Source organism: Octopus bimaculoides, chromosome 10 (assembly GCF_046866305.1).
Source record: "Octopus bimaculoides isolate indiv1 chromosome 10, ASM4686630v1, whole genome shotgun sequence".
Classification (NCBI taxonomy): domain Eukaryota; kingdom Metazoa; phylum Mollusca; class Cephalopoda; order Octopoda; family Octopodidae; genus Octopus; species Octopus bimaculoides.
This window is the reverse complement of record NC_142937.1, coordinates 85996171-86022875: the sequence shown is the minus strand read 5'-3', so window position 1 is coordinate 86022875 and position 26705 is coordinate 85996171. Positions and strand designations below refer to the sequence as shown.

The window sequence follows — 26705 nt, the reverse complement described above, 5'->3', positions numbered from 1 at the left end:
AACCTCTGGTATATGATACATTTTACCCCCCAGATAAAATCTCAAAAAAAATCATCCTAGGTCCTGTATGTGAAGTTTGACCTCCCATAAGCTAATTTTGACCCTGGTGCTCACTAAAAGTACTTTCCTGTTATAGATTGGTATCTTTTGCAAGCAAAGATTTGACTACTATTCTCTCAATTCCTTGGAACAGAATGAATAGTAGACAATTTTATCTCTCAGCACGTTTTAGAAAGTGTATCATCCTGACCCCTCTATTTCATATATTATATATCTGTCCACGAGTAACGATATTCAGTTTTCATTGTATAATGTTTTGAAAAAAAAAAATTTCCTTTTTGGTTTTACATGGATTTAAATTTTAAATTCCTGTTGCAGTACCATGGCCAATTTGTTAATCTCACAGACCAAAAGTGAATCTGATGTTAGTAAAGTGACCTTATTAGGTAATGTGAGAGAAGCTATATCAACTGTTGGTACACATTTCTTAAGTAATGACATGCAGGTACGTCCATATTTTTTTTCTACTTTGTTTCTTTCAGTTGTGTAGTGATGTATTTCAACACTGAAGCAAGACAATATTTTCAACCCAGTTTCTCAGTTAGTTCACCTGTTTTACATAGTTGCTAAGTTCTATTCAACCTCTTACTTTCTTTTAACATAGTGGTTCAAATATAGCCATGTAATTAGGAAATTCACTTCACATTCATGTGGTTGTTGGTTCAACAACACACACCTATAACTATTAACTGCATTTGTTTTTTTTTTAAGAAAGTCAAAATTGTTTAAAGGAACATTTTCTCATTCTAAATATTGTAGGATGCTCATGAATGTTTGAACCAAGTCCTTGACTGTCTGAAAGAAGAAGGGGTCAAGTTGGCCGCAAGTATTCCTACATTTAATAATTCCAGTTCCGATGATGACCCTAACTGCAGAGATGCTTTCATTAACCCCACAGTTCAGAACTTCGAATTTGATATCAATCGCTCTATTACTTGTAAACGGTAAAAAGATAAATCCTTAATTTTCACTGATGCATTTGAAACTGTTTTTCCCCTCTCTCTCTCTCTCTCTCTCTCTACCCCCTCTTCCTTTCCATTTGCCTTCCTCACTTTCCCTGTCTATTATCTCTTCCTCTGTCTATTATCTCTTCCTCTGTCTATTATCTCTTCCTCTGTCTATTATCTCTTCCTTTCTCTCTCTCTCTCTCTCTTTCTCTCTCTCTCTTTCTTTCTCTCTCTCTCTCTCTCTCTTCACACACAGTTGTATGTCATTTCAGTTTCATGAATCTGTGGTCAAAAAAGACCCTTGACATGGCTATGAGGTAATAAGGAAACTTCTCTATGGTCATTCAACTTCTAGGGGAAGCAGCTAAGTCTCTCACAAATCCCTCTTGTTTTTTTTTTTGTTTTGTTTTTCCTCTCTCTCTACTTACTGGATAGTGTAATCTGAGAACATTCTGGGTAAAAGACAATGTGGTCATGGCTGGAATGTCCTTGAGTTAAACAAACTATATTACAGCTGCAACCAGTATGCTGTATTAGTGTTGTTAATGCTGTTGTCTTGTGCATGTCTCTTGTAGGTTCTTTCAACATCTTTCATTGTTGAATGCTTACGTATTGTTTCTGTTTATTCGCATCCCCTTTGTGTAGATGATGCTAAAGTAAGTTCATGGGAGGATATTTAATAAGGGTTCCAATATTTCGTCTTCTCATGAGACAGAGAGATCGGAACTCTTAGCACAACGCAGCAATATGAAGTTGCTAGAAATAGCAGCCAAATCTCATTCGGATCACTGATGAATATGATCTGAGATATAATCTATCTCTCCCATCAAACAATGCATGAGTGTCCAGTGAGAAGAAAAGAAAAGAAACCCAACCAAATAGACAATCAACAAGACAAATTACTATTGCTACCATTCACTTATATAAGGTGTAATCATGGTCGGAACACGTTTTGATCATAGGCTTTGGTTGATGAGTGAAGACCTGGGGCTAAACTACTACTAATGTTGATTATAATGTACAACTGTCCAACATTTAACCATTTACTAATAGGAATTACTAATTTCATTTTGTTGTTTTTAGATGTGGTGTTGTTGTCTCTAAAGTTGAACAGTGTATAGATTTATCATTGGACATACCAAAGGGATGGTGAGCCTAACTTTTGTAATTTTTTCTCTCTCTCTCATATTTCTAAATACAAGGCTAATAGCAAAAGCAGTCTGACACACCATAGTTCCATCATTCTTTTGGCTTCTGATTCTCTCCTCTCACTCTACTCTCTTTCATCAGCTTTCATTCTCTAATTTCAGCAATCCAAGTATTCAGGATGCTCTCGACTTATTCTTTGTCAAAGAAAATGTGGAATACCGATGTGCTAAATGTAATCACGATAAATCAGAAGTTTCCAAATGCATCAGTAGATTACCGAGGTAAGATAAATTGCTTTTAACCTGTTTAATCTTTTAGCATGCTTCACACACACATAATTATATACTTATTACTTAACAATCTGGATTTCTCAGATGCAGTTTAAATTTTCCTTCCTTCAGTTAATTACTTATGCCTTCTTTCTTCTATAAGAGATCTGGTTCAAATATTTTCAGGCAGTGTAGTTTTTGTGACACCTCTTTCCTATTTTATGGACTTTGTCCATTGGAATCTTTGTGTCTATTACAGTAGATAACATTATCTTTATATCTGGTGCTATGATAAATAACTAAATTTTTGTTCCTCGTGTCACAATATAAGTTTGCTTGTATAGGCTTGCTGCCACAGTGTCACAAAGCACAGTAAACTTGTTCTGATACCGGATTTTATAAGTCTACTGTGAGTTTTGATAATTGAGGTATCTTGGTGTCTATGACAATAATGATAATGTTGATTATTTTCATTCCAGAGTATTAATCCTCCATTTGAAACGCTACACATACAGTGTCACAGCTTCATGTAACAGAAAAGTTATTCAGCATATTTCTATTCCTAAATATCTGACGCTGTCATCACATTGTTCAGAGACCATTATTCCAGCACCTTCTATTAACAGCCTTTTCACTAGGTAAGATAATTGCAGTCACTTATTTTGTGTACACACACCTTTTCGTCTCGCATGTCCATGCATACAAGGCAATACTTTATCATAAAGGATCGACTCCCTATGTCAGAGAATCATCTACATCAGTGGCTGACAAGTATAAAAGACATGGAATATTGCAATTATAATTAAGAATTGAAGAAAACTGGTGAGTGTGGAGTGCTTATCCAGTACACACAATATATTCCTGATATATCTATGTAGTCATAAGTATAATTGTGAAAAGATTCATTTTGTAACCATATAGTTTTGAACCTGTTTCTGCTGCATAGTATAATGGGCAAGTGGTAGTGTTACTATAAATGCACTCTATCTACACTGTAAGACCTATACAATAATGAAGTTGGATTGTTTACACAAGTCTTCTCTTGCCATTATAAATGCTCATTGGTTCATTGAAAACCTGAAGTTAATGGTGCTTCTGTTCACAAAATGTAATATCAAATGAGTATATTGTATTGGCAATGAATTGGACCACACTGCTAGTGTGTTTGTTGTTGGTAACAATCAGAACCAACCATCTGTAATTTCAGTAGTCAACCCCATCACAGAGTGAGTAATATTATGTGAACGTTGTTTTGTTTCTTTCTTTTCCTTCCATTTCAAAGGAGCATCAAGTGATATTTCCCAGATTAGTATTGGTATTCCTTTCTATATCATGGAGTGCACGATAGCTGTGAGGTCAAAGTTCAGAAGTACTTATCTCATTGAGTAAGATGGAATCTAAAGAAACTAGATTTAAAACATTCTGACCAACATCCAATTGACATCTGCAGCCTGTCCTACTCCACTGCATTCTCTCTCTCTCACTGTCTTTCTTTGACTCTTTTCTCTTGCTCCATACCCCACACTTCCCTTCATTGCATCTTTCTTCAGTCATTTGTGTCTTCCTTGTTTACTCCGTCTTTATTTTCTGAACACTGGGAGACCAAAATGTCACTTTCTGCCCCTGGTGGTAAACAGGTGTACTCAGACAAATGGCAGTTGTTAAAGCATCAAACAAAATACTTTGTAGTATTTATTCTGGCTTTTTGCCAGAATATAACAAATTTTGAACTGCTGGAGTCCTCTTTGTCTTTAATCTTTCCAGGGATGTTAAAATAAAGGGCCAGTCAAGGGCAATGGATTAGCAGAATTTATAGAGCCTTAGATGGAATATTTTGAAGTATTTATTCTAGCTCTTAATATTCTGAGTCAAATCTTGCTGTAGCCTACATGGTAGACATGATCCATTTTAATACCACCACCTGGCATCTTGGGTACCTTTTAGTGGAGTCTGATGATGACTCTGTTGTAAGCACTTGGACCAGGTATCCAGTTTGAGGATTCCTTCTTCTCTTTTCACTAGTCTTGGAAGCCAGGGCAACATGGTGATCTGAGATGTCTTAACATAAAGCTGTCACCAGGGGTGAGAGTGAGTGCAGGGACATTCAATAAAGACAGCACAATGGCCATGGAGTTTAAGGTGAATTAAAAATTTATTGCTACAATTGTTATGCTCTTGGCTGGGCTTAAAATTTGGTTTGCTTTATTTGACTGAAACTGTCTGTTTCTCCTGTCCCTGTTAATGGCCTACTGAAATAACATTTGTAACATTTGCAGCTCACCGGTAGCCCGAACAGAAATGGAGAAAGATTCATCACTTTGTAGAAGACTTGAGTACACAGATTCTGTGTAAGTTGAAGCAGTTGATTTTCTTTTTTCTGTTATCTTTTACGTGTTCGGTCATTAGACTATGGTCATGCTAGGGATTCACTCATTGAGTGAGAGTATATGCATGTGTATATGTGTTTGTGTTCTGGCATCATCTACATGTTGCTTAAAAGAAAACATAATGTCAACCATAAAGACACGTCTGGCTGTTGAGCTGTTTGGTGCTCGACAGATCAAGAGAATAAGTACCTCTGTTGGAAGTAAATAAGGATTATCACCAGGAAAAACATTGCCTCCATAAGATCCATCTTCCCCATGTCAGTATAGAATGAACATAAAAAAAAAGAAAACAGATGTGGTGATGTTGATAATGTCTTCAGACATTTCCTAAAACTAGAAATGTGTATCTTGTCTTTAAGAATTTATTATAGCATCAAAGAGGATGTTTTTCTTGAAAATCTGTTTTCAATTCTTGTTTCACTGTTTTTTTTATTTGTTTTTATGTGAATAATGATTTGCAAACTTTAACAATTACTAAAATCATAAATTTTTGTGTTTCATTTTTCAGTAGTTCTTTATTTGAATCTGCGGAAAACTCTGATGATTTAGGTGTTGTCCCAATTTCAACATTGGCACAAGAATTCTCAAATAATATACATGAGAACCCATCCAATCACACTGACAACAAAGTAACTAACTTTTTACTTTTAGTTTCTTTTTATATCAATTCTTTTATTGTTTACATACACACTAGACTACAACCAACTTGAAACATCACCTAAAAAAGTGAAGTGGATTATATGACCACTAGTCATTTTGTTCAGTAATTTTTCTTGACCTCAGATGGAGAAGAAATAGTTGACCTGGGTTGGATCTGAACTTAAGATATAAAGGGTTATAATCAAAACGGTATAAATGTATATATATTTGTTTTGCAAGATTCTTGATGTGAAATCATGTGTTGAAATATGAAAGAAGAAAGCAAAGGACCACTGATGAGGTCACAGAAGTGTGATGAAAGAACTCTGGCCGAAATACGATTAATGTAATATAAATCTGAAGCAAATTAACACCAAATATATAGTGCGTGTGTTTTTATTGGCTAAACTGGCAACATGACCATCCCCAAATACAACAGTATAAATGTATTTTATCCCAAATTCCTCTGGTTCTGCAAATCTACATCAGTATGATTAGTGGAAAAAAGGAGGCTCAGATGTTATATCAAATAGCCAATTGCTTGAAGTATGGCATATTACTGTTGTTTCATTTCCAAATCAGTCCTAACTGAGCTGACCTCTGATCAAAGCTGCTCTTCCAGCCACGGTCACCAGGTCTTTCACTTGGACACCAAATATCAAGAATGGCATTCCCCTGTCTCCTCTTTTGAGCTAATAAGCATGTAATGTTTTGGAAGACCTGACTGCTATTTCTTACAAGTTAAGCAATCAAGCACAAACTTTCTTTGTTGATTTGATGTGTGGGTTATCTGCTATGCTGGTTATATTGATTTAAGAGGTTTTAAATATATAAGAAAATCAAAAGATTCTTCACAAGAAGAAAATCCAGAAACTTTGGGTGTGAGAAGTTGTAGCATATTTCTGGTCATACTTAAAAGCATTGATAACATTAATGAAGTAAATAGCTTCAGCTAAGAATATTTAAACCACAGCTCCACAACTAAAAGTTAAAGATGGATTGCTGTGGTAATATGAGAATTAATTGCAGTTTTAATCAGCGCTTACATGCATTGCATGTCTATAGCTTAACTGAAGATGTTAATTTTGAAATTATCTGTTTCTAGGAATCAACTAAAAGTCAAGATCTTTCTTTCTTCAATGATTTGGAATTTGGGCAAAATTCCAAATTGGTAAGTAGTTTATATACTTGAAGTATGTGGTGACTATTTTAACTATATAATGCCTAAATTATCAATATGCATAAAAACATTTATTGACCATTTTTTCGGTGTGTTTGAGTTGGAATATGAAATTTTCTTACTCACAATCACACAGGCAAGTGATTTGATCTCGGATTGTGTGTTGAAGCTGAAGCAATTACAGAATGGAAGGCTTAAGTTAGCCATTCAAAAACACACAGTCTGTTAACTTCGTGCAGCTCCTCTGCAATGAAAATGTATCAGTGACCAGGTCACGGTTGGTGCAACAGAAATTTTGACACCAAATAATGAATGAAATTAAAGTGAAACTAACAGTTTTTGTGTATTTTTGAATGGCTAATAAGTCTTCTCTGTATTTAGTGTAACATATAAGGCACTCTGACGGTTATAAGTGTTCCACTTGATCCGATCAATGGATCAGCCTACTTGTGAAATCAGTGTGCAAGTGACTGAGCACTCCACAGACGCATGTTCCCTTAACGTAGTTCTGAGGGAGATTCAGCACGACACAGGCTGGCCTTTCAAAATACAGGTATATGTATATATATATTCAACTGTCAATAATTATCCTGAGTTCAGATCTTTCTGGAGTCAACTTTGCATTGTTGATCAGGAGTTATGGTATGTTAAGGAGAACAATACCATTAGTGGGGATCCTGCCAATTACTTCTTCAGGTTCTTATACTACTGGCCACTGTTTGGACCATGTTATTGTCAGACTAGTTAAGCCAGGATAAAGAGAGTTCATAAGTCTTAAACTTTCAGTGAAATTCTCTCAGAGCTTGTCACACTACACATGTGGAAATTGGATTTCCAGTGAACTGTGTGGAGGAAACCCAACCATCAGCGACCATAATTCAGACAAACATGTAAAATACTCCACTAATGTGTATTGAACACCTTAATATTTATGCATGTAAACCACATTACAAAATATCCTTATCGATATAATATTTCTAATTTGATTTCAGTTAGCAGTTTACTGCAGTACACCTAAAGATAATTCTTCGGAGACAAAACCCATGGAAAACGGTAAGTCTGGAAAATGGAGACAACTATTAATTATTAAGCTTGATGATGAAACATTTGGTGAATGTGCTTTCTGGTTACAAAAGTCAGTACCATGATAGAAACAAACAACACTAGTGTTTTATATGTATTGGTTCTTGTTTTTGTCTGCCAATCTGTATGGATTTTTGTAAAAATAGCTCCAAAACACTTCCAGAGCAGAATTAAAGTGCTGAAGAAAATTATTCTACATAATGAATATATGTAGGTATGGCTGTGTGGTTAAGGGCTTGCTTTCCAACCATGTGGTCTTGTCAGTCCCACTGCATGACACCTTGGGCAAGTATCTTGTGAGTGGATTTGTCAGTCAGAAATTGAAAGAAGCCCAGTGTATGTGCATGTTTTTGTTTACTTTTGTCTTGACACCATTTGATGATTTTAAATTGGACATCACTGTCATACAAGCAATGTTATTAATTTCCTGTCTTTCATGGTGAAATATTACCTAGTATTAGGAAAGATACATGCCTCTACATGTCATAAACAACTAAAAGGGTTGGATGACATGAAGGATATCTAGCTGCAAAATGATGATGTTGATATCTCTGAATTATTTACTTCACTTATGAGCTGATGGAGTCAGAATAATACCAGAACATGTCAAGAGATGTCTTGTATTTGCAGGAAAGATTAAAACAATCATTGATTAATATTTTTATCCCCTCCCAATGCATTAAATATGTGACCAAATAACTACCAGTCAAAACATTCAATTAACCTCCCAATTTGTTTATTTTCAGGGGTGAAGTATTTAAGTAATGATGATCTGTTTAGCTTGAGTGAAGAAGAACGGATGAAGTTAGCAATAGAAAACAGCTTACAGTTGAAGACTGAAACTGAAGACCACAACTCTTCAGCTATGCAATGGCAGCCAGAACAACAGCAGTCAATGTTTAACGCAGAGTTTGTAAATAGAGAGAACTCCCTATTACCAGAGAATGAAAATAATTCTTTGACTTGTAAGTTGTTTGCGCAGTCACTATCAGAACTAGAGGAGAGGTTTAAGGTGTGGAAGCAAGGACTAGAATCGAAGGGTCTTAGAGTCAACCTAGCAAAACTCAAAATACTAATAAGTAGGAAGGTAGATAAAACACAAACCCCTTCAGGTAGATGGCCCTGCTCAGTATGCAGTAAAGGAATAGGTAGTAACTCTATAAGATGTACCCAGTGCAAGCTATGGACACATAAGAGGTGCAGCAATATCAAAGGCAGATTAGCTACAAAGTTAGTCTTTGTATGTGGCAGATGTTCACTGTGAACAAACAGGAAACAACTTCTATCTCATTCCAGGGAGAAAAACTAGAGGTAGTTGATAGCTTCCGCTATCTGGGTGACCAAGTTAGTAGTGGGGGTGGGTGCGCTGAAAGTGTAACTGCTAGAATAAGAATAGCCTGGGCCAAGTTTAGAGAGCTCTTACCTCTGCTGGCGACAAAGGGACTCTCACTCAGGGTAAAAGGCAAACTATATGACGCATGTGTACGAACAGCCATACTACATGGCAGTCAAACATGGGCTGTGACTGCTGAGGACATGCGTAAGCTCGCAAGGAATGAAGCCAGTATGCTCCGCTGGATGTGTAATGTAAATGTGCATACCCATCAGTGTATCTTGAGAGAAGCTGAACATAAGAAGCGTCAGTAGTGGTGTGCAAGAGAGACGATTGCACTGGTTTGGACATGTGGTGAGAATGAATGAGGATAGCTGCGTGAAAAAGTGCCACTCCCTAACAGTTGAGGGAACCCGTGGAAGAGGTAGGCCCAGGAAGACCTGGGCTCAGTTGGTGAGGTAAGACCTTCAAACATTGGGCCTCACCGAGGCGATGACTACTGACCGAGACCTTTGGAAATGTGCTGTCCGTGAGAAGACCCGGCAAGCCAAGTTAGATCGTTGCCAGTCCCCCTGGACTGGCTCTTGTGCGGGTGGCACATAAAAGACACCATTTCGAGCGTGGCCGTTTTCGTGCGGGTGACACGTAAAAGCGCCCACTACACTCTCTGAGTGGTTGGCGTTAGGAAGGGCATCCAGCTGTAGAAACTCTGCCAAATTAGATTGGAGCCTGGTGTAGCCATCCGGTTGCACCAGTCCTCAGTCAAATCGTCCAACCCATGCTAGCATGGAAAGCGGACGTTAAATGATGATGATGAAAGGTGGTGGGTTTGTAGAATCATGAAGTGCAACAGAAAAATTCCTTATGTTATTTCTTCTAGCATTTTACATGCTGAGTTCAAATCCTGTTCCTTCTAATTTTGCCTTTCATCTCTCTGGTAGTGATGAAAACAAAGTTCTGGTGTTTCAGGTATCAACTAATCCCTTCTCCTCAAATTACTGGCTACAACTGATGAAGGGTCATTCTTTGTATTACTTGTCCTTTCTCTCTCATTATTTGTGTATTTAACTAATTTGTTTTCGTATTTCATGATTACTGTTGGCCACGTCCTATACCCACATATGCACATATATATATATATATATATGGAATAAAATCCAAACTTACAGGGGGAAAAAAATTCAATTTAGCAAAACTAAATCAAATTTAGAAATATAAAATATATGTATATAATTTAGAGAAAAACCACTATTAAATAATTCAGTAATGAAGAATATATATATGGAGGGTATGAATTATATTCTTCATTATTGAATTATTTGATAGTGGTTTTTCTCTAAATTATATATATATATATATATATATATACACAAGCGTGAGTATATTATCCTCATTACAAAATACTTATGAATTTCCACCTCCATTGTTTTCTTACAAATTTCTTATTTTTATTTAATTAAAGGTTATGATGTAGAAAACAAAGAGAATCAACAACCTACACAAAACGGCAAGACAAAACCAAGTTTGATCCCGGTTCTAGTAAACAATCCTCATGAAAATGGTGAAGTTAATGGCAAAACCAACAGCAATAACATACCTGTTGTGGATCTTGAGGTAGATTGCTTAACTTTCTTTGTAATTCTTTATTGTTGTCAGCTGGGTTGGTGCAAAATGTGGAAAGTTAACAAATGTTCATATATGTATCAGCAGTAGACTAGCACCCTCTCCAGAAGATTTAACTCGCGTCTGTTTAACCTGCTTTAGCAATTTGTTCAACAAATTTTCTGTAGTTACAGGTTACCATATATGATGCTATATGTAATTAATTATATTTAAGCGAAAATATCTATACAAATCTCATTAAGAAGTTGATAACATAATTTCACAAGATAAATACTTGTACATGATCCTATTATAGAGCATATGCAATCTGTTCTTCAACCCCCAATATCTTTTCTGTGGTTATGAAATTTCCTTTTGTAATTCTGTAGTCTTGACTTCAGTCCCACTGAGTAGCACTTCTGGCAAGTATCTTCCACTATAGCTCTAGGCCAACTAAAGCATTGTGAGTGGATGTGGTAAATGGAAAGTGAGAGAAGCCTAAAGTGTGTGTGTGTGTATGAGAGAGAGAGAGAGAGAGAGTCTCCTTGTCTTGATGCCATGGGATTGTAATACAAGCAGTGTCCTTCATTTTCAATCTTCTGTGAAAACATGTCCAGCTATGGGAAAATATTATTTTGCTTGGCAACAGTAAGGGCATCCAGCTATAGAATATCTGAAAAGTAGAAGTTTACATGATATATATATATATATATATATATATATATATATATAATCATAAAGCACCCAGCACACTGTTAAGTGGTTGGCATTAGGAAGTGCATCCAGCTGTAGAAACCTTGTCGGGACAGCTCACAGCTGACCAGCTCCATGTCAAACCGTCCAACTTGTGTCAGCATGAAAAGCAGATGTTAAATGATGATATATACATGAGACTAATGTACTTTTCTATCCATCAATATGCTTTCTTGTTATAACAAAAAAGAAAATATTTGTTCACTTTAGGTTGGCGTTAACCAAGAAGAGGAAGATCTGAAGAAAGCAAAAGCTATGAGTCTTTATGGTGAGTAAAGTTTGTATTGATCTATTTGCTGAGATTTTGACTTCAATTTCTATGGATTTCACTCTTCTCACCATCACTGACAATTTTTTTGTAAAAGATATAAAACACACACACATACATACATGCATGTTTGTACTTTGTGATATTGTTACACTCTTTTACTTTTTTTTTTTTGATTCAGAACCTTAAGTTCTGCCTTTTGTCTCCAGATTTGATAAAAAATAATTACCAGTCAAAGAGAGGAGATAGGCAGAGGGTCGTTCAGTAACAAATCTTTACTTAAAATTTGTCTTTTGTGTTTATAATATGCAAAAAAAAAAAAGAAAAAAAACTTAAGATCATTATTCTTGTTCCTAGATTTAAATAATGATGATGAACTTCAGCCCTCTCCTGCAGAATTTGGCGTTTCTGTTGAAACGTTGAAACGGTCAAAAGAAGAAATTGAAATACTAAAAACTAATTCTGTGGTAATTCTTTTTTTCCTTTTTTTTTTCTGTTCTAACAACATTAATTACAACTATTATTATATTCAAAGCATTACTACTTCTTTCTCAAACTAAAACTTAGTTTTGAAAGAAACTTTTATGGTCAGCTCCTTGAAACTTATATTTAATTAGTTTAACTCACCTTATTTGTTATATTACAGAGGGGTGAATTAATGTTTCTCTCTCGTGTCTTACTACTTACTGTGATCTGCAGACAAAACTTGTTAGTCCATTGTTGTGGCTAGATGCTCTTACTCACATAATTCATTTCACAGAATGAACTGGTTGCATTTTATCTTCCCACTGGCTTCCTATATGGGTTGTCTTCATTATTGTGTTACATGTAATCTAGTACAACTTGTTAGATGGTTGAAATGTCAGCAATTAAACTGGCACACTTAGTAAATGTGATTCAGGGAAACCCAGCAGGATAAATGTATTACCAATTAAAAAGGTGGACAAACGTCAACAAATATTTAGTAATTAAAATAAGGATTCATAAATTCCATGTTGTCTGTCTGGTTGGGTGAGACATTAAGTCTAATGCAGTTTTTGTTTGTTTTTTCCAGGAAGGTAATTTACCTCAGTCCTACCAACTTGTCAGTGTTGTTGCACATATTGGAAATACATCTGTTTCTGGTAAGTTGTAGTAACTCTTCCTTCATTTTGTTTCTGCTTTCTCAAATCTCTTTTTTGATTTCTCCTCCCTACACACCAGTTCGATCATAATGCTTGTTATGTCATGTAAGATACCTGCTCCATTTAAAATGAGAGAATAAAGCAATTGGTTGTTTAACTGGAGAGTTTAAGAATGCTGTGTTCTGATGGCCAACTTGGCTACTATTTAATTTTTTTGACTCAATCTTTGATTTAAAATGTAAAATTGGATCAAATAAATAACATATTGGACTTAAAACTCATAGGTCTTTTTCAAATCCACTGCAAGTCATTTCATTGTGTATTTGGTGTGCCATGCCATTAACTGCTAAGCAATCCATAGGAGGGTGAGCCATATCTCCTATGAAAACTATTGTCAAGACTCGGAAAGAAGACAGTGGTACTGCAAATGTTGCTGATGGAATGAGATATGTGGCAGACCTGTCTTCAGCAAGATGACAGACATGAGTGTAAGTCATCAATAATGTGTACAGTTAATCTCAAATACCTCATTTCACCATGGCCAGGTTGAAATAGTTGGGCTGACACTTTTCATTTGGGACATCTTCCCTCACATTCTGGCAGAAAACGCATTAGTTTTTATAGCAATTCAAGCTTAGAGCATCTTTGATATACTCTCTGATCTTTCAGCATTATGTGGAAATAAAATGTGTGACTCACTTGGTCAGTAGACTGGCAGCACTAAGTGTCGGGGTCATGGATTGGCCTAACCATTAGTGTTGAACAAAATGCTTTGTGGGTCTTTACATTCTAGGTTCAAACTCACTTCCCCTCTTTCTCCTTGTTAATTTTGCTTTCATCCTTTCAGGGTCAGTAAAATAAACTACCAGTTAAGTTCTGAGATTGATGTAATAGACTCTTCTCACCCCTCAGAAATTTTAGGCCTTGTGCCTCTGCTGTTAGAAACTTTATTATATTCTAATATCTAAAAGAAATTACATATCTGTGTACCCGTGAGTAAGAGTATGTATTTCTATTGTACTCAGCCCAGTGTATGTAATGAATATCTAAGTAACTGGTTTAAGAAATCAATTTCTAAAAATTAATAACTGTTTTGATGTCTGAGAAACCTATAAAGTTGGTTGAGGAACATCAAAGAATGGACAGTGAGAAAGATGGTGAAGAATGAGGTGTTGGGCTCAGAAGGGGTTCTTTTCTGTGCCGATGGCCTCCCAAGGTTACATATTTTTTGACTCGTTGATGAACAATGTGGACTGCTTTACTTCAACATCAGAGACTGAAGTTATGAAGCAAACAGGATAATTGATGAAATGTGTAACATCTACTTGTTATGATATTTGGGAGAAGTCTTTAGTCACATCTCTTAACAGTCTGAGTTCAAATTCTTCCAGGTCAGCTTTGCTTTTTATACTTCACTGGCCGATAAAATTAAACTGCAAGACATGTCAGAGTTGTATATACTTTTCTTTTCTCTTTTAAATGTCTAAATGTTTTTTTCCTTTATTTCACATCAGGACACTATTTAAGTGAAGTTTTAGATTTACAGACCAATAAATGGTATTCCTTTGACGACAAAGAAGTACAGTTAACTAACGAAACTGAAGTACAAAACACTCGTCAGGATTCTGGCTATATATTTTTTTATTTATCAAAGTAAGTTTACTTTTATTATTATTACTATTTTTATTAAATATAGTGAATGGGGACTATAGTGTCAGACAAAATGTCTACCAGATTTAACTTTGGTGTTCCATCAATCTGGGGCCAATAAAGTAATCATGTCATGTACTAACATCATTTTTATTGACTATACATTTCAACCAAAATATGCATCTCTCTGTCTATGTTGTTGGATATTTAGTTATGCTATTCTACATTAAGACTAAATCCTGTTGGGGGTCAACTTTGCCCTTCATCCCTCTTGGGTCAGTAAAAGAGTACCTTTTTAAACTAAGACTAATTTTTTGATCCACTATCATTTGGCCTACTGGAGATGGACATTATTGCATTCATTTCAGAAATAAAGGTGCCTAGTGTGAAAATTCAGTCAGTAGGTATGTACATATCTAGAAATATGCTGATTGGAGATTGAAGCATAAATGTACTCTGAAGTTAAGGTTAATTCTAGAAAATTACAATCTTCTCTTAGTATTCCATATCCGTCAACTCAAACAATTTTTTGAAGTTTCTATATTGGTTTCATTAATATTTCCTGTTTACTGAATGGGTTGATATTCTTGGGAGTTCAAAATGTTGGTTTGTAAAGTATTCATGTTTGTGTGCATATATGTATATTCTTTAAATTTTTCTGTTGCAGAGAAATTGCAAATAGTTTACGTTCTCTCTCTTCAAATAAAGACAGTTTTGTAAATGGAAACTAGGGCCATTAAGATGCCACAAGCATTACATCAAAAGGTGAAGAGAACTTGACAGAGCAAAGGAAGAGAAGAAAAAGACCATACAGAACAAATACATCATCCCCGCCTCCCAAAACATGGCTATAAAAGGACATAGAGGATAAATGTAGCTAAAAAGTTGGGGTGTGATGATGTCCTTCATTAATTTCCCTATCAAACTCTTAAACGATTGAATGAGAAACTAGTCACTTTCTCTTTTTAAGATCCAAGTAAGTGAATGGATGAACTGAAATTTCTGTTTTGCCATTGTTGGAGCCATTATTCTCATGTTAAACTAAAAGGGATATGATGCACACACACATGTATGTGTGTGTGTGTATATATATATATACACACAGCCATTCACACATATACATGATCTATAGACACACATATATATACATGATCAAGTGGTTTGAAGAATCTTTATTTGAATGATGCAAAAGAAGAATCAATCTTATATTTAAAACATTTGTTGAATGCAAAAAAAAAACTAAGCAAGTTGTCAGTTTGTCCATTAACCATATCTGTGAAGATTTTTCGCAGGTTGTTAAAACTAATTTTGTTTTAGTTTATTTTTTGTAATAAAGCATATAACAGGTCTCATAATAATTCATCATCATCATCATCATCATCATCGTTTAACGTCCGCCTTCCATGCTAGCATGGGTTGGACAATTTGACTGAGGACTGGTGAAACCGGATGGCAACACCAGGCTCCAATCTAATTTTGCAGAGTTTCTACAGCTGGATGCCCTTCCTAACGCCAACCACTCGGAGTGTAGTGGGTGCTTTTACGTGTCACCCGCACGAAAACGGCCACGCTCGAAATGGTGTCTTTTATGTGCCACTCGCACATGTCCATAGATTATTGAGAAATGTTCAGTGACATTCTTTATCAAAGACAATCTATAAATTCAGGTTGTATTATGTTATGTGAGAAAGATATCTACAAAGGATGTATGTTAATTATATTTTAGAGTTGCATTTGAAGATATATTCTTTTCATTATTTAAAACAAAAACAAAAAAAAAAAAAAGTGGAGCGAAGCGAGCAGTATTAAGTTTGCCAGTATTTTTTTCTTCATTGAAATTGTAACAATGTATAGGGCAGTACAAAGTACCATTAATATGCTGTAGGCCAATTCAATTGACTAAATTTCCCCACCTACGAGACAAAAGTAAGCCTTTTGCCAGTAGAAAAATTAGCCCACAGCAAACCAAGAATACAGTTTGATTTTTGTCAGTAGAAACCAGTTTGCTTTTGCTGCTAATGACATTTGGACCAACATGAACACACAAGTTATTGTTCTCTGGTTTTGTGCCTAAATACACTCATTTTACACATATCTTGTGGATCTCAATAATTGTATGTGCTACTTCAACAGTTGCCTTAAAAACAAGTCTTTATGACTGAGTGTGGCCTTATAGGGTCTTTCCCTACCAGCACTAAATCTTAACTCATACATCCAAAGTCTTGGATACTGATGCCTTATTTTGGGGGGATGCATTAAGTGCAGCATTTCTTAACATTTATCATCACAAAACAATTGTGCTACTATTTCTTCAAAAATATTTTCTCTCCCTCCTAATTTATACTGCATCAAAATGTGAAAAGGTATTTGGTTACAAGTTCATTTGTTCTGTTCTTTCATACCGTCTTTCTTTTATTTGGACAGGACAGTTAATTCTCCATTGTCTTTGTTCACTTAGCTGTCTGTGTTTGTAGAGATAAATACATTTCATTTTTTTTCTCTCAGCCTGTCCATATGTGGTGTTTAACCTGAATTAAATATTTAGCATTTTCAAACCTTCAGAATTGGTAAGTCATTGGAAATGTGTGAAATGATAGGGAATAAGTTGTCTTAAATAATGGCAGGAATAAAAATGGCAAATATTTGACTGCTCCAATAGTTGGTAATGCTTAGTCTCACTATTCCAGATACTCTGTTGTCCAGTATTAAAAAAAATTGACCATTTTATTTCTCATGTATTTAAGATTTATCATTAAATATCTACAAATTTGGCTTGTTACCAAAACTTTGTCACAAGCTACACTTCAGGCTCTCTTAAAAATTCATTTTGGTCAAGCAATATAATTTCCAGTAGATTTATATAAAGTTTAATTAAAATATTTTTGTTATATATACATTTATATGACTTAACATATTTTATTTATAATTATATGAATTGCCTTTTCAAAATGACCCTCCTTATTTGTGTTGATTGGGGAATTGGGTAAATTTGTTTCCTTTTTAGTAAGCTTAAGCAATTTTGTTTGGTAATAAAGAAATAAAGACACAAACACCATCATATAGATATATTTGTTATTTAACTGTTTTGTTTATTAGGTGAGTGGGAGAGAAACAAATGACTGCCTTGAATGGATTGTTCTAATTATTGCCTTACTAGAAAAACTTCAATTTTCTGAAGAAAAATACAAAGTTCGAAATTTTATCCAGAATTTAATAAATATTAAAAACAAGGTAAAACGTGTTGCTTTTTTTTGTTCTTTAATTACTCATAATTCCTTAAGCACTTGCTGATTGCAAACGTTCTGCCATACCAATGCAATGAAACCTCACGGCATATTTACTGTATGGTAGTAGACAAGAAAAAAAAATCTAGCGTCATTGACATTTAATGCAGTCAGTTACACATGTCTATCACAAGACCAAGTTACATTACATGAACCATGTCTAGAAGCGGCACTGCTCAGTTTGGTAACAACACCAAACATATGGTGGTTTGATTCATATTTAGTCATTAATAAGTACCCTAGTAAAAAAAAAAAAATGCAGCCATGTATAAAGGATCTGCCCTCTTTTGTACACAGAGCTGGGAGGCATCTCCAGGATGGAATACCAGTCTACTTTCCAGGTAACTTTTATGAAAGGAATTGAATTCAACACTACAAACCAATAAATTCCTCTTTAATTTTATAGTGTTCCCACTCCTTACAGTAACAAGATTAAATTCCATAAGTTCAATCTTGTTCATAAATTGAACACACTGACAGTACATAATCTGTTGTCAACAATCTCTTGGTTGATAAGGCACTCTACTAAATTGGGTATCTACAATAATGGAAGGAATTGGAGGTGGGGCTTGTATAATTGAGAAATGTTTGTGCTGAATTCAAACAATTTTCATTATTTCAGTTTTTTTTTTTAACCTTAAAAGTGCTCCAGCTATGACCTCATTTCCACCCTCCACAAAACTATGTTATCCTTCCTTTCTTTCAAGATGGTATGAGGGAGATATGGCAGCTATATCTATCTGGTCAGTGACTATGTAGAGGCTTCTTTATTGATTCCTGAAGTCTCTTGTATTGTTATTTGAGGCACATTCCAACATTAGTCACTACCATTGGTTAAGCAGAAGATTCAGGCACTTAATCCTGTTCATGGTTGAATGCTGACAACCTGTTGGACTTAAGCCATTTTACAGTTGAATGGTTATTCTTCTGCCACTTTGGATTTGAAAGAAATGGACAGGTGATAGACACTTTTTTTTTTCCCCCCCTCATTTCAAACATATCCATTATTAATTTAATGATTATCTTTGTTCTACAAATCCAAGACTTCCCCATTGTAGCAAGTGTATTCATAGTACTTACCTACCTAAATGTCTCTTTTTCACTAACGCCATAGCCTGATACATATTGTGTTAATCCAAGATCCTGGTCATATTCATTCATTTGTTGGTTTAACATCTTTTTCCATGCCAGCATGGGTTAGATGATGAAGAAAAGGATAGGATTTTTATGGCTAGATGTTCTTGTTGCTAACCCTTGTCTGTCTTTCAAGTAAAACTTGCAGACAGTTTGTTGGCTGGAAAATGCCAACAAATGTCACCATTTGCAGAAGTGGGTATGGAGGAAGCAGCTTCATCCAATCTTAGGCTTTCTCTTAAATATCTTCAGCATTTGAATGGTATGATTTCCTGGGAGGCCCGAATTGGCAATGTCTGGACCATCAGCTTGGAATTCAGCCAGAGATACTTGACAACAATTCAGATTCCAGTGTTTTAGTAGAGGTTCTATAGATTGGTCTGAGCTGAAAATTAAAATGCAGAGCAGTTATTGAAAAAGTAACCAGTCACTTTGATAGTACAGCAAGTTATCATTCTTCAAGGTTGCCACAGAAGTATTAACAGCTGCTAGAAGTAAAAAAAAAAGCAAGTCTCTAGAATCAGTTTCCTTTCTATCTGCTCTGGTAGGGATACCAAATGTCATCACTACCTAAGCAATATCATTGTGTAGACAGGTAAAGCATTTTCTTCTTTTTGCTTTGCTTTCCTCTCTCTCTCTCTATGTATATATATTTTACATACACACACACACACTGAGGACAATTGCATAAAGAAGAGCCAATCACTGAAAGTGGATGGTGCCCATGGAAGAAGAACTAGGAAGGACCAATCTCCGGATGTTGGGCTTCACTGAGGAAATGGCAATGGATCGCGGTGTCTGGTGATATGAGGTTCTCGAGAAGACCTGCCCACAACAACAAAACTGAATTCTAGAAGTGCTGTGGGTTCCATCTACATGCAACAAGAAAACTTTTCACACTCTCTACCCCAACAACCCAAATTACATCTCTTCTTTTCCTCACATTTCCTCCATCATGCACTATGCTTACCTCCCACTCCTATCCTCACAGCCCTGTTTCTCAATATCACTGCTATCCGGTAGCCCCTACCACCCTATATACCCAGGTTTTCACCACTCACTGCATCCCCCTCCCCACCCTCTAATCCTGCTTCTTTGGCAATGTCCTGCCACTTCTAACATGACATTCAAACATCAAGGGTAAGCCCTGGCACTTGCCCCCTTCCCTCTTGTCTTGCAAGTTACTTGGTGACCCTGTCAGTGCAGGTGCCACTTAAAAAGCATCTTGTCCACACTGTAACCTTGCCTGTGCTTGTGCCACATAAAAAGCACTCAGTCCACTGCGCTGGGTAGTTGGTGTTAGGAATGGCATCCAGCTGTAAAAATCCTGCGAAAACAGACACAGAGGTCTGGTGCAGGCTTCTACCTGGCTGGCTCCTGTCAAACTGTCCTACACAGGCCAGCATGGAAGGCAGACATTAAGCAATGACAATGATGATTTAGAAACCTTGTTAGCGCCAATAGCATGAAAAACATCCCATTATACTCTGTAAAGTGGTTGGCATTAAAAAGGGCATCCAGATATAGAAACCATATCAAAGCTGGCATTGGAGCCTGACATGGCCTTATGACTTGCCAAGTCATCCAACCTATGCCAGCTTAGAAAGCTCATGTTAAATTATGTGTGTGTATTCTTTTATTCTTTTGCTTGTCTCAGTCATTTGACTGTGGCCATCCTGGAGCACTGCCATAAAGGGTTTTTTAGTCAAAGAAATTGAACCCAGGACTTCTTTGTAAGCCTAGTACTTATTCTATCAGTGTCTTTTGCTGAACCACTAAGTTACAGGGATGTGAACACACCAACATCAAGTGTCAAGCAAGTACCCCCAGCATAGCCGCAGTACAATGACCAAATAACCATTTTAAAAATATCATGTGAACCTACCTTCTTTCTTGATAAGTGCACCAAAACTGGCATTCAATGTTCTTCTCCAAAATAAATGATACAGTTACTATAATGTCTTCAAAGTCTGGAATTAACAATGAATTTTTGATTGGAATTCTGGAGATAATGTTAACCAAAGCAAAATATATATACATACTATTATTTATTAGTGGGTTGGCAGAATCATTAGAATGCTAGATAAAATGCCTTGTGGTGTTTATTCCAACTCTTTATGTGCTAATGATTCTGCCAGCTCGCTGCCTTAAACAACAACAATAATAATAATAATAATAAAAAAATAATAAATGAGGAGTTACCTTTCAGGTTATAAAAACAGTCAGAACCAAGAATGATATCAACTGGTGCAAGATTTATTAAGTCAGGTGAAAAAAGCCCCCATGTAATACCAATAACAGGTAAATCTGGCAGCTCATTGGCAGCACAGCAATTCTTACAATGTCGCAGACTGTCAGGTAATAAAAAACTATCACTGAGAACCACGGATTCTGCCTTGCATTTGGCTGCAACAATTCCTGGCAAAGCAGTCCCAGCACTCAACTGAAATATAATAACAGTGAAATTAATCAATTAACTATGAGCAACAGAAGCAATATTAATACCAAAAAACAATCTTTATATCCATCTTAACATGGATGTTTTGTTACAATACTGAATACTGTGGTATTTACCTTGGGATATACACACAGGGTGAGGTGAATATACTGTCATCTAAATTACACAAAAATGAAAATAACACTGACATCTCATTTTAACAGATATATTTACCAAAATTACATAAAAATATCTTGAAATACTAAAGAGTAAATTTATTCAATAAAATCGTCCATTGGTTTCAACCACGAATCTCTTGCAACTCTTCTGGATGGTCTCCTTGTTTAAGTTGGTGAATGCTGCCATAATCCTTGCCTTCAGTTCATCTTTGGTGTTACAAGGAGTTTTGTTGGTCTCTTAACTGCGCCCTACACATAATAATCATGGGGGTTGCAGTCTGGGGAGTTAGGGGTGATACGGTCATAGAAATTGTTATACAGCCATGACTGGGTTCTCCTGCTTGTGTAGCATGGTGCAGAATGTTGTTGCCAGACAGGGTCTTCCAGTAGCCACCCTCTTGACCCAGAGCAGCACTGCCCCTCCAGCCACTTGATGTGGGCCCCCGTGTCAAGTCTGAGGCCATGTGGGAAGATGAGTGGAGGCATAATGTCACCTTCACTAGTGATCAGTCCAAACACCAACATGTTGACTGGATGTTTGATTTTTATCACTCTCAGATGTTTTGGGGACACAGCAAGCCAACGATTGTTCTGTGCGTTCTCTATCTGACCCTGGCAGAAATTTTTCTCATCTGAGAAAAACCAAAGCATGTTCAGTTGGAGTGGATGCTTGAGTTTATTCATCACCACTGCTTATTGGTTTACTTTATTGTTGTTGTTGACATTTTTGTTTAGTACCATTTCTTTTCATTCTCAATTATCTCTTCCAATATTTTCTGACAAGCTTCAGTATATAAACATTTGAGTTTTTTTTTAATTTGTTATTGTTCTTTGTTCTTGTTTTGAGAAGAAAATTGAAAATTTGAAAGATATGACTTCAAGAAATGTAGTTCAGGATGTTTTCTTTTTGCACAAGCACTTTTGTGTAAATCTGAGGATGCACCACTGACAAGTGGGGCAGTCGTATGGGGTGGGAACACAGAGCCATCCAGTGCCCTTCTTTGGTCCCACTACCACCCCTGTGGTATTGAGAACCACTGATTTACAACTATCATACAATGGAATGGTCCATAGTTGAAATGCTTTTGAACATAGATCTGCTTAATCTGGGCAGACAATGCTAAACATTCAAGTGTTAAGTGTCTTGTGTCACAGGTACAATTCAGTGACAGGACAAAAACTAACTTCTTAACCTCAAAGAATTTTCTATAGTAACAAAGAGAGATATCTTACCTCCAATATCCTTCTGCCTTCAACCTGATCTTGGAAATACCAGATATACTGTGCTAGTACAACTGCACAAGGCCACACATAGAAACCATAATTTGGATCCATCAACTGAAAAGGGATTCATAAGTAGCCATCAGAGTAGAAATAGCTAGCAGTGATTACAGCTTGGAAATGAAAGTACAACTGTATCAGACATCTGTTTTAGATTCAATTATAGAGAAAATATAGAAAAGACATAAGTAGTGCTGGAATCTAATGAGGGTTGCTTCTGACAGGATCCTATGGAGGAGATGCCTAAAGACTCTACCCCCATGACCTCCCCTCCCAGCAATAGTGGGCAGAGATGATGGATGGATAGAAGTGATTGTTAAAAGTAAAGCAACAGGAACCAGAGTATGAGATGGGAAGTGAGGAGAAACACACACATATATCATCATCGTTTAACGTCCACCTTCCATGCTGGCATGGGTGGGACGGTTTCACTAGAGCCAGCCAGGTAGAGACCGATAGAATAAGCACTAGGCTTTAAAAAAAAAGTTTAGTATTGATTTGTTCGACTAAAACTCTTCGAAATGGTCCCCAACATGGCTGCAGTTGACACACTGAAACGTTATCTATATATATAAAAATGAGAATGTGTGTCTGTCTGTCTGTGTCAATCCCTAAAACTCGAGAACTACGCAACCAATTTCATTCAAATTTTACACATGCCTTACTTAGGGTTCCAGTTGTGTTTTAGTAAAAAAAAATTTTAACTTCTTGCAGAGTTCGAGCCCACGGCAACATAATATCTCCTCCACTATTTAAGTATTACGTGTCAAAAGTGAAACAAAAACACTCATGTCAAATACTTTCACTTTAAAAAATGAAACTATTCTAACTGAAACAATCACATTTCGATACTGTAATGACAGATACTTTCAGAGAGAGAGAGAAAGAGATGTATATGTATACATATACATGTATATGTACACGTATATGCATAGATATATATATATAGATATAGATCTATATGCATACATGTATATGTATACACGTGTAGATGTATATATATATATATATATAGATGTACATGTAATATGTACACATATATACATGCATACAGATATCTATACATATATACACCCATCACACACAATAGTCATTTGTTTTCTTATCCAAAACTACGTCAAAAGTACTGAACGGATCTTTATAAAATTTGGAAATTATATTCTATGTATAACGGCCATAACTCCCATGAAAATACATATATTTTTGATGTTGATGAAATTTTAACCCGAACATAACAGATGAGCATTATTTGTAATTCAACGGTACAACAGTGTAAGACTACCCTTTCAGATATACTTACATTGTGATTTCTGCAATGTGGTGCATAAATTGTCAAGTAAATGAGACGCATCTTTGCCTCCACTGATTCACTTGCAAAGTGTTGAGTATAATTATTTCGTTGCAGACCTCCTTTGGGTCTTTTTATTATCACTACGACACACATAGTCCCCAGTTGGTAACATTGATTTCAAGGCCCTCCTAGATGAGAGACTGGCATTCCACTTAATGTCTATGTTCCATGCTGGCATGGATTGGAGAGTTATTAATGTAGAAATATGGTATCGTAGCTACTAACAGTTGAGGGTTGCGTAGTCTAGACGACGTTTTTAGATTTCATTATTCTCTTTAACCCGGGCAAAGCCGGGTATTTCTGCTAGTATATATATATATATATGTGTAGTGAAACTACCTATCCCCATTAGATACAAAACTACTATCGCCATTCTTCTCATTTAAATATAAACAAACGCGAACGTAGCGGAAAACATCAACCTTGTCATCACGTGACTGATCATTATTTGAAGCGGCAACTTCTTCGAACCGTTCCCGCCAGAACGCAAACTGACCAATCACAGCCCTTAATAAGGTCACGTGATAGAGTATATATCTGATGCCTGGTGAGCCGATAATACGCTATAAATAGATCAACTCATACCCACCAAATTTGTCTCGGTCCAGTTTCTCTATAGAGACTGTTCCGTGTACCACACGACAGTAGCAGCAACAATTAACCAGCGACCACTTCAACAGCTTCGTCCAGCCAACGATGACCACCGCCGTTGCCACATCAGCAACAACGTCATGACCAACACGATTACTACCAAGCAGCCTCTACACCACCAGCGTCAACACGACTTACTATGTACACCAAACCACCGCGGCACCTCTCTCTCTTCTGTTAGGTGACTTAGCTTCACCACAATAATAAACAGACAAGAGATTTCAGCCTGCGATAAACGTCTGTCCTCAAGGCCCTGGCATCGAAGCCAAAACACAACTAGTGATAAGCTCTGCCAAACGACGAACATCTGTATAACAAGAATCACGGCCCGGCATCGATGCCACGACATCACAAGTAGTGATCAGCTCTGCCAAACTAAGCCTCCTCACTTTCACATACAGAACTTTTCCTATAGTGTACTAAAGAACTGGTATAATTGCTCACGTGTTATTGACTCTCTTTCTATCTGCTGTAATAACCTTCATACACACACATGTATCACTCACATACTTTTCTTTGTACGACGGCCTGTCTTTGATATTGTTCTTATATGTCGCATTCACACTCTCACACAGACATACATCTTTAACGCTACAATAAATATCTCTGTTATTCATTTTATACGGTTGTGGTCTTTCATTACTGGTCATCTATGTTATCGTCGCATAGCATATCATGTATATCATCATTTGATATATTTTTGTGTTCGACCGTGTGACACGTTTAAATAAAAGGAGTCCTCTGTTTTTCCATTCGTCACCATTTCTCCTTTTGAGTTCGCACGGTCGTTCCTTACATATATATATATACCTTCCGGTATCCACCTCCCCAAGGAGGGTGATGTACTGCGTACAGCATATGCAATGAAAATTTTATTAGAAGAATATTCATTTTTGAGAGAGTTACGAGGAAATAAAGTCGAAATGTGTGAATTATCCGAAACTCCTCATTCACCCCTCCGGAAAAGAATTTTTATAACAAACTCCGATAGAACCGTAAACTACACCAACTGAAACGTATCTCTGGAAAATTTCATAAAAATACATGCGTTTTTCAGAAATGAACAAAAAAGTCGGTGGGGGTGGGCACATACCTGTAGGTATAGAGAAAAATAATTATCTCCAAAAAGTTTAATAGTACGAAAAATTATAACTGTATTAACAATATATCACCTCTAGTATTTAGTTAGACATTATGTAATTAAAATATAAGTTGTTTTTTTTTACCAAGATAAATTAAAGAATACGAGTGTACTGGAACGATGTCATGACTATATCTTATGTAAAGCTTTATTTCGGATGTAGTTTTGTATGCTCAACAGATACAACATTACTAAGCAAACTGTGTAAATGACTCAATACATAAAACAATGTGCGTCTTTTTATTTTATTTATTCATTTACTGAGTTCCTGCTTTTCGTTCCTTTTAGTTTACTTCATAAACTGTGTTCTGTATTTTTCTTACTGAATTTTAATTGTAATATTCTCAAAAGAAATAAATTACAAATTGTCAAATATGAAGTTCAGTGCGAATAAGGGATAAAGACAATTCTATTTAATTTCAAAGAAATAATAATAAGAGAATAATAATTATAAAACTAGAGATATACCTCTGGAATAACAATGCTCAAAGTTTCTTTCGGTTCATCATTTATAAACTGGAACTTTTTGGAGAATATCTTTACAGCAGACATTGGATACTTTTGAAGTTGAAGGAAGAATTCAAAGACTTTTGGGAACTATTGTCGCTTAGTACAACACGAACATAAACAACAATGAAAAATCACTTTTATATATACGTATTTTAATATAGTTTTTCTTCTTCTAAAGATATTTTGTGTGAAGAAAAAGAAAAGTAATGATTAAATAAGAATATATTTATAATTACATTATTGTATGGAGTAACGTTTTGATACAAGCAAAAACATAAAAGAAAACCTGTTTT

General features: G+C 35.9%; 2 protein-coding genes across 4 annotated transcripts in view; one reads left to right on the top strand and one right to left on the bottom strand.

The window, feature by feature from the left end:
* The window catches only part of LOC106871321 (ubiquitin carboxyl-terminal hydrolase 37), a 32762-nt gene extending 16906 nt beyond the window's left edge, over positions 1-15856 (top strand). Inside the window, exons 9-24 of one of the 2 annotated variants that reach the window (XM_014917710.3) lie at positions 379-505; positions 820-1004; positions 2091-2156; positions 2318-2437; positions 2905-3063; positions 4702-4773; positions 5321-5441; positions 6557-6622; positions 7624-7684; positions 8461-8679; positions 10510-10661; positions 11613-11670; positions 12028-12137; positions 12725-12794; positions 14309-14447; positions 15112-15856. In XM_014917710.3, the coding sequence (XP_014773196.2) occupies positions 379-505; positions 820-1004; positions 2091-2156; positions 2318-2437; positions 2905-3063; positions 4702-4773; positions 5321-5441; positions 6557-6622; positions 7624-7684; positions 8461-8679; positions 10510-10661; positions 11613-11670; positions 12028-12137; positions 12725-12794; positions 14309-14447; positions 15112-15175 (1789 nt within the window). In that variant the 3' untranslated portion in view covers positions 15176-15856. The remainder of the gene's footprint in view (positions 1-378; positions 506-819; positions 1005-2090; positions 2157-2317; positions 2438-2904; positions 3064-4701; positions 4774-5320; positions 5442-6556; positions 6623-7623; positions 7685-8460; positions 8680-10509; positions 10662-11612; positions 11671-12027; positions 12138-12724; positions 12795-14308; positions 14448-15111) is intronic. The other variant, XM_014917712.3, reaches the window with a different exon arrangement.
* Positions 15857-17502: 1646 nt separating this feature from the next.
* Positions 17503-26628, bottom strand: LOC106871333 (histone-arginine methyltransferase METTL23). Of its 2 annotated transcripts, none has more exons than XM_014917733.3 (5): positions 26371-26628; positions 22712-22816; positions 21065-21305; positions 20748-20832; positions 17503-19247 (listed from the first exon to the last, which is right to left on the bottom strand). In XM_014917733.3, the coding sequence occupies exons 1-5, from the start codon at positions 26452-26454 to the stop codon at positions 19079-19081; spliced, it is 684 nt and encodes a 227-aa protein (XP_014773219.1). In that variant the 5' UTR covers positions 26455-26628; the 3' UTR covers positions 17503-19078. The 2 variants fall into 2 exon arrangements, with proteins under 2 accessions (XP_014773219.1, XP_089215065.1); XM_089358939.1 differs by lacking the exon at positions 26371-26628 and adding an exon at positions 24060-24324.
* Positions 26629-26705: the final 77 nt, after the last annotated feature.

Bases quoted from the DNA above. Each gene is read 5' to 3' on its own strand.
- LOC106871333 (XM_089358939.1), bottom strand. From the start codon at position 24,203: ATGTGTGTCGTAGTGATAATAAAAAGACCCAAAGGAGGTCTGCAACGA. The intron at 22,817-24,059 runs GTAAGTATATCT...ATCCCTTTTCAG, and splicing joins CACATTGCAGAAATCACAAT to TTGATGGATCCAAATTATGG. The intron at 20,833-21,064 runs GTAACTCCTCAT...TGTTAATTCCAG, and splicing joins CTGTTTTTATAACCTGAAAG to ACTTTGAAGACATTATAGTA.